General features: G+C 48.9%; 1 protein-coding gene across 1 annotated transcript; it reads left to right on the forward strand.

Annotated features, from left to right (window-relative positions):
* Positions 1-581: 581 nt before the first annotated feature.
* Positions 582-7,973, forward strand: LOC122403769. Its single transcript, XM_043407500.1, has 3 exons — positions 582-835; positions 1,336-6,778; positions 6,997-7,973. Exons 2-3 carry the CDS (start codon positions 3,133-3,135, stop codon positions 7,971-7,973), a joined length of 4,623 nt encoding a protein of 1,540 aa, XP_043263435.1. The 5' UTR covers positions 582-835; positions 1,336-3,132.
* Positions 7,974-8,266: the final 293 nt, after the last annotated feature.

An 8,266-nucleotide genomic window follows, 5' to 3' on the forward strand; every position in this document is an offset into this window, starting at 1 on the left:
GTTGGTCGATCAACCTATGGGCCGGCATTTGTGGTGAATTTATCGTTGGGCCGTACATTCTGCCAGACAGACTGGACGGCCCAGCGTATAAATGTTTCTTGGAACATGTTCTGCCGGATCTTATGGACGATATTCCATATGAGATCCGACAGAACATGTACTACCAGCATGACGGAGCTGGGCCACACTTCGCCATGGATGTCCGCGCTTATTTAGGTGAAACCTTTCAGGACAGGTGGATCGGCCGCGGCGGGCGAGAGGCCCACGTTGCGTGGCCCCCACGGTCACCGGATATGAATCCGCTGGATTTTTTTTCTGGGGCTACCTGAAGGTAATTTGATTGTTGCTGTTACTCTTTACTTATTCCTATGGTAGATAATTTTTTTTTTACTTACGTTTTGTATTTGTTGTACAACAATCATTTCAGAATGAAGTGTACCGTCAACCGGTGGACACCCCTCAAGAAGCAATTGCGCTTATCCACGCAGCGGTGGAAAAAATAACGCCGCAAACATTACAGGGCGTCTGTTCGAGAATTAACTCTCATTTTTAGCAACACGCACGTGCCTTGTTTCCTTTCAATGCTTCGCTCATGCCGTGGCCACCACGACGCTCATTGGCAGCACCTCTCGGGCACACTTTGTGCGCGAGCAGGATAGCTGGCCCACCTGCGCGCGCAACGATCTCGCTACCGGCCGGTCGAAACCTCGTGGTGACCACGAGCGCGGCCATTAAGCCTGTCTTGTTCGTAATCTCAAACGCGACAAGTGTGCTCTGTTTTTCAATCGTAGTTTCCTTTGTTCTTTTGTGCCGCACATAATCTACTGTGGTCAATGTAATTAATTCACAACAAATTATCAAGGCTCACGCTCATAAACCCCTTGCAATTAATATAATTGCAAGGGTATTATGAGTTTTAAACTCGTAATAAACGGTTGATTCTCATTCTCACTCGCGCTCAGAAATGGCGATCAATAATATCGCCATTTCTCATAACCGCTCGTGTAAAACTCTTACTTAACGTACCGCTCATTAATTATGTATTTCACAAACGGGACAATGTTGTTAATAAAGACCTTGTTTAATTAACTTTGCACCATAGTCATTTTTCGCGAACCCTCTCATAACCGGCATCTCAATGAAAATCTCTACAGTTCACTTCAATCTCAAACATTTTTGGTCCTTCGAGCCGGATCGCGATATGATATGGTGCAAAGGGTGAAGTGAATTCATAAACCATTGTGGTTTTCTCTTAACATAACGCTCGTGAACTTCAATTCACCTTGTGTGCGCGTGTTCGTTGTGAACAATGCCCACGCCCCAACGGTCGCGCAGTGTCGCTCAACCAGTGCAGTGACGCTCAAACTCACTAGTGACTCTCACTCTCAACCAGTGACACTCAACGTTCACAGTGACACTCAACCTCAACAGTGACGCTCATCCCGCCCAGTGACACTCAGTGTTCACCAACTCAACCTCACGTGCAAAGTGAAGTGCGTCGACATGTGCGACAAGGCGAAGTGCACGAAGAAGGAGGAGGAGTCAACCTCGCGGCCTACATCACCTGCCCCCGCTGCGCCCGTCTCACCAACAGCCTCTCACCTCTCACTGGAGGTGCCTGCCGCTCAAAATCCGCCGCGCACCAGGTCCCAATCTGCTACGCCAATTCCGACAGAGCTGCTATGTAAATTCCATAGCCAGCTCTGTCGGACTCAGATTCTAATGCGGATTCAGGGGCAGCTACCGCTCACAGCCTCCGAGACATCACCGCAGGAGATGGCTGCGTTCATGAACCAGGTGGACGAGGTCCACAAGGCCTTCATGAAGGATCATGCCTACCTGGAGTCCACCTGGCCTGCCGCTCACCTCGATCACGAATATTTCGCCGCGGAACACTTTGGCGTCGAGGCGGCCATCGTATTTGACATCCGCAGGGCAGCAGGAAAACTCAAGGCGATGCAGGAGCCGACAAAGCCCGCTCAACCGACCGCTCAAAGATCAACGCCGAAGCTCCCAGAGATAACCCTCCCGGAGTTCTCGGGGAGCTTCAACGAGTGGCCCACCTTCAGGGATATGTTCACATCGCTCATCCTCGACAATGGGGCGCTCAACGACATTGAGCGCCTTCACTACCTACGATCGGCGCTCAAAGGAGAACCAGCCCGACTGATCAGCAACCTTCCACTCGTCGGGAAATCCTTCATCCCATCGTGGAACACACTCACTGCCCGATATTCCAACAAGAGGTTGCTGATCACTTCCCAGCTGGACAAACTCCAACTCCTCACACCCGTGCCGCCACGAAACGCAACATCACTCAGCAGCCTCTCAGCCACGATTCATGATGTGGCCACCTCCCTCGCCGCACTGGGAGTCTCAGACATCGGAGACGCCGTCCTGGTCCATTGCCTTGTCAGAAACATGGACAGGACCACACGGGAGGCGTGGGAGCACGAGATCGGGTCGAGCAACGACTTCCCACCGCTCACAAGAGTACGAGATTTCGTGGCGGCGCGGGTAACAGCGCTCGAAGGCTTGGGCCAAGCCGCGGCAGCGAAGGATCAGCCCGTGGCAACGAAGCCACCTCTCAAAACCACCGCTCATGCTGCCACCGCCCATGCCTCAACCGCTCCTGCTCATCGCGCCACCAATATCGACAACGCCTACACCGCTCAAGATCCCGGGAGGTATCCGTGTGACATATGCCACGGCGACCACTTCATCGTCATGTGCTCAAGGTTCCGGGAAATGAGCATTAACGACCGATGGAAGGCAGTGGAGCATCTGGTGCTCTGCTCAAATTGCTGCGGGCGTCATTCCACAAGAAATTGCCGCTCAGCCCAACGCTGCAAGCAGTGCAAGGGGCATCATCACTCGATGCTCCACCGCACAACCACCGCTCAACCCTCCGCTCGCAGCAATTGAGAACTAGGTGCAGTCGTCCACTCAACAACACACTCACGCTCAATCCAGGCTCATCCATCGCTCACGCTGCTGGCAACGGCAGCCGCTCACGTCATCTCAACGGTGGCAAAACATCAAGTAAGAATTTTAATTGATTCTGGGTCAGAGGTCTCCTTTGTTAGGGAAGATCTCATCAAGCAGCTCAATCTTCTACGCTCACACTCGTCAATGTCGATCATTGGCATTGGTGGCAGAAAATCAACAACTACTCGAGGCATTGTGTCATTGACGTTGCATTCCAACTACAGCAACGCATCAGTGAGACTCAGAGCTCACGTTCTTCCAACATTGACGACCATCTTGCCATCAACCAACGTGGATCAACAAGAATGGCCTCATCTCAAAAATCTCAAGCTCGCTGACCCAGACTTCATGGTGCCTCGCTCAATCGACGTGATCATCGGTGCAGATTCCTACGGGCATGTCATCAAGCCCAATCTCATCAAGGGTTTACCATCAACGCCTATCGCTCAACTCTCAATCTTTGGTTGGTTGGTTATTGGACCAGTGGGCTCAGCATCAACTCGAGCGCTCACATCTCACCAGGTTTCAACTCAAGAAGAAGAAGAATCGTCTCTCCAACATCTCTTGACGAAATTCTGGACACAGGAAGAGGTTCCAATCACCAACCAATCTCAACGCACCCCTAAAGAGCAAGAGTGTGAGGATCACTTCAGAACAACTCACTTGCGGGATCCGGATGGGCGATACATCGTGCGCATCCCTCTCAAACTGCCTTCAACCATGTTGGGAAACTCGTACAACATCGCTCATGCTTGTTTGAATCGTACTCTACGCAAGCTCAAGAGGAATGAAGAAGATCTTCACCTCTATCAAGAGTTTATGGAGGAATACGAGAATCTGCAGCACATGAAGAGAGCATCATCGCGCTCATCTCAACACTCAACAACTTTCTATCTGCCTCATCATGGTGTTTTGAAACCAGACAGCACGACTACGAAGCTGAGAGTTGTCTTCAATGGCTCAAGCTCAACATCTTCTGGATATTCTCTCAACGACATCATGCACACTGGTGAAAACCTACTGCTCAACATCACTGACGTGCTCCTATGGATTCGTCAGCACAGATACACATTCTCAACCGATATTACCAAAATGTATCGGCAAATCAGAGTGCATGAAGACGACTGGGATCTGCAAAGAATATTGTGGGTGGATAAGGACCTGCAAGAGACTCAATTTCAGCTCACTACGGTCACCTACGGTACCAAGGCAGCACCGTATCTTGCGGTCAGAACATTGCTGCAATTAGCTGAGGATGAAGGTCATCATTATCCTCTGGCCGTACCATCGATCACTCATGCCAGATATGTCGACGACATCTTTGGAGGAGCAGATTCACCAGAAGATCTCAAGAAACTCGCTCATCAGCTTCAAGGTCTGTGCAACGCGGGCGGTTTCCCACTTGCTAAGTGGCATTCAAACTGCCCCGCGCTACTCGAAGCCATCTCACCTGAAGCTCATGCTCAAGGCTCATCACTCTCATTGGACGACTGCAAAACCAAAATACTCGGAATGCAATGGAATTTTCTCAAGGATACATTTACATTCTCATCGAAGGAGGACTCATTCTCACCCCCAACCAAGATAAGTAAACGCCTCATACTATCTCAAGTAGCACAGATATTTGATCCACTTGGTTTCCTCTCACCGGTCATAATTCGCTGTAAGATTTTATTGCAAGAATTATGGCTGCACAAACTCAACTGGGATGAATCACTACCATCCCACATCACAGAACGATGGCTCATCCTCAGAGAAGATCTCACAAGTCTGGCCAGACTCTCAATTCCACGCTGGTTCAACACCTGTCAAGACTCAGTGGTGGAAATACACGGTTTCTCTGATGCATCTCAGCTCGCCATGGCAGCCGTGATCTACATCACGGTCTTCTCACCGTCCACAAATCTCAAGGTGACGTCACAGGTGTGCGCCAAGACGAAGGTCGCACCTCTCAAGAAACTCACTATCCCGAGACTGGAGCTCACAGCAGCTCTTATGCTTGCAAGGCTGGCAAGCTATGTTCAAGCGAAGCTCAATCTCAACATTGCTACAACTCACTTGTGGACGGATTCTCAAGTCACACTCATATGGATCAAATCTCACGCATCACGCTGGAAGGATTATGTGAGAAACAGAGTATTGGCGATACAAGAACTCACACCTGAGGCACATTGGGGGTATGTGTCTGGAACATCGAATCCAGCTGACTGCGCATCACGAGGCCTTTCAACTGCTCAGCTTGAACATCATCAGCTATGGTGGACGGGACCACCATGGCTTACTCAACCCCAGGACTCATGGCCATCACAACCGAAGCTCAAGGACGCCTCATGTGCACTAGAAGCGCGTCCAAGTATTCCTACTGCGCTCATCTCCCAAAAGATCGAGTATCAGTGGGATCTCATTCACAAATACTCAACGCTCAAGAAACTTCTCACCATCACTGCTATTTGTTTCAGATTTATAGCAAAATTAAAAGGGGTCCACTGCTCACCAGCCTATACCTCACATTCGCCGAGTGATCTGGAAGATGCTCAGAAATTCTGGATCAGGGCAACTCAGACCATCTACTTCGCTCATGAAATGAAGATGCTCACCTCACACTCATCGCTGCCTTCATCTCATGCCTTCAGTCACCTGACTGCCTTCATTGATGATAAGGGAATCATCAGAGTCGGCGGACGATTGGAAAACTCTCAGCTCCGCTACGAGGGTAAACATCCCGCTATTTTGCCTCGCCACTCACGTTTGTCTGAATTGATTATAGATCACGCTCACAAACAAACTCTTCATGGTGGAACTCAACTCACACTCGCCTACATTCGACAAACCTACTGGATCATCGGAGGAAGAGCTCCAGTCAAGGCTCATATTCTGCGGTGTTTGACGTGTGCTCGCCAAAGGGGGATCCGTGCCCATCAACTGATGGGCCAACTACCTCTTTCTCGAGTCACACCGTCATCGCCATTCACTCATACCGGCATGGACTATGCCGGTCCACTCACTCTCAAAACTTGGAAAGGACGAGGCGCCAAAACATCGAAGGGATGGATCTGCGTCTTCGTTTGTCTCACCACATCAGCTGTTCATCTAGAGCTGGTGTCAGACTACTCAACCGAAGGCTTCATAGCAACGTACAGGCGATTCTCATCTAGGCGAGGAATCCCACAGAAGGTTTACACTGACTGTGGCACCAATTTCACCGGAGCAGACTCATGTCTCAAGGCAATGTTCACTCAGGGATCAAAATCACATTCTCACCTCACTCATTTATTTGTCAACGACAGGACAGAATGGTGCTTCAATCCACCTGCAGCACCGCACATGGGTGGAAAATGGGAAGCTGTCGTGAAGTCTCTCAAGTTCCATCTCAGGCGTACCGTGAGTGATACCCTCCTCACCTTCGAAGAGTACAGCACGCTTCTGACCCAGGTAGAAGCAATTCTCAACTCACGACCCCTCGAACCACTCAGCGATGATCCTGAAGATCTCTCACCGCTCACGCCTGCTCATTTTCTCATCGGCACTGCTCTCTCAACATTGCCTGAACCTTCGTTGAAGGACGTCTCACTTCCACCAAGGGCAATGTGGCAGCTCATTCAACAACGGGTTCAACGGTTCTGGGCTCAATGGTCATCTCATTACTTGCAGCGGCAACAAGCCATCTCAAAATGGCATCACCCATCCAATGCCATCAAGGTTGGATCACTGGTTCTCATCACCGACGAGAGGTTTCCACCTTGCAAGTGGCCTCTTGCACGAGTTCTGGAACTATTGGGTTGTTCGGAAAGTCATTTCGTTTTTTCCCGTCAGAGGACTTAATTACGTTTTTTCGAAACCAACTTCACACTTAAGCCGCATAACCATTATATGTCTTGAGAGCTGATATTGCAAGGCTTGTGTGTGAAAAAGTTCTATTAATTCTACACAGTAGTTTTTGGTTGGTGCCCTTTTAAATATGGAGAGCAATAAGCAGCATTTTCGTCATATTTTACTTTTTTACTTCAGAAAAGGTAAAAATGCTGTCCAAGCGAGAAAAAAAATTGACGGATGTGTATGGAGAAGGCGTGTTAACAGTACGCCAGTGCCAGAACTGGTTTGCAAAATTTCGATCCGGCAATTTTGATGTCGAAGATGCACCACGGTCTGGAAGGCCGGTCGAAGCTGACAAAGATGCGATAAAGGCATTAGTTGATGCAAATCGGCGAATAACCACACGAGAGATCGGTGAGAGGTTAAATTTGTCGAATTCAACTGTTTATGGCCATTTGAAAGGCATGGACTTAACCTCGAAGCTCGATGTGTGGGTGCCCCATGTCCTTACGGAGCGAAATTTGTGTCGTCGCGTTGACGCGTGTGATTCGCTCCTCAAACGTCAAGAAAATGATCCATTTTTGAAGCGGATTATTACTGGGGACGAAAAATGGGTTGTATACAACAATGTTAAACGCAAGAGGTCATGGAGCAGAAAAGATGAACCGGCTCAAAGCGTGTCAAAAGCCAACATTCACCAAAAAAAGGTGATGCTCTCCGTTTGGTGGGATGTCAAAGGAATCGTTTTTTTTGAGCTTTTGCCGGACAATACAACGATTAATTCAGAAGTCTATTGTCATCAGCTGGACAAATTGAATGATTCACTTAAAGAGAAGAGGCCCGAATTAATCAACAGGAAGGGTGTAGTGTTCCACCAGGATAATGCGAGACCTCACACAAGTTTGGTCACTCGCCAAAAACTTTTACAGCTTGAATGGGACGTACTGCAACATCCACCATATTCTCCAGATCTGGCGCCTTCCGACTACTATTTGTTCCGGTCCCTGCAAAATTTTTTGGATGGCAAAACCTTTACCTCAAATGAAGATGTCAAAAACCACCTGAACCAGTTTTTTGCCAGCAAGGACCAAAACTTTTATGAGAGGGGAATTATGTTACTGCCAGAAAGATGGCAAAAGGTGTTGGACCAGAATGGCCAATATATAATTTAATAAAATATTTATTCATTATACGAAAACTGTCTTTCATGTTCCCCAAAAAAAACGAAATGACTTTCCGAACAACCCAATACATCCAGGGAAGGACGGACTCACCAGGGTGGTCACCCTGAAGACCGCGACCACCACACTCACCAGACCGATTGCGAAGCTGGCCATCCTACCAACAGCGGAATCATCAGCCACAAGTGGCTGATGGCGGGCGGAATGTTCGAGAATTAACTCTCATTTTTAGCAACACGCACGTGCCTTGTTTCCTTTCAATGTTTCGCTCATGCCGTGGCCAC

Source organism: Colletes gigas, unplaced genomic scaffold (genome assembly GCF_013123115.1).
Source record: "Colletes gigas isolate AHSC1104 unplaced genomic scaffold, ASM1312311v1 Colletes_gigas_Sc00073, whole genome shotgun sequence".
In the NCBI taxonomy this organism is placed as follows: Eukaryota; Metazoa; Arthropoda; class Insecta; order Hymenoptera; family Colletidae; genus Colletes; species Colletes gigas.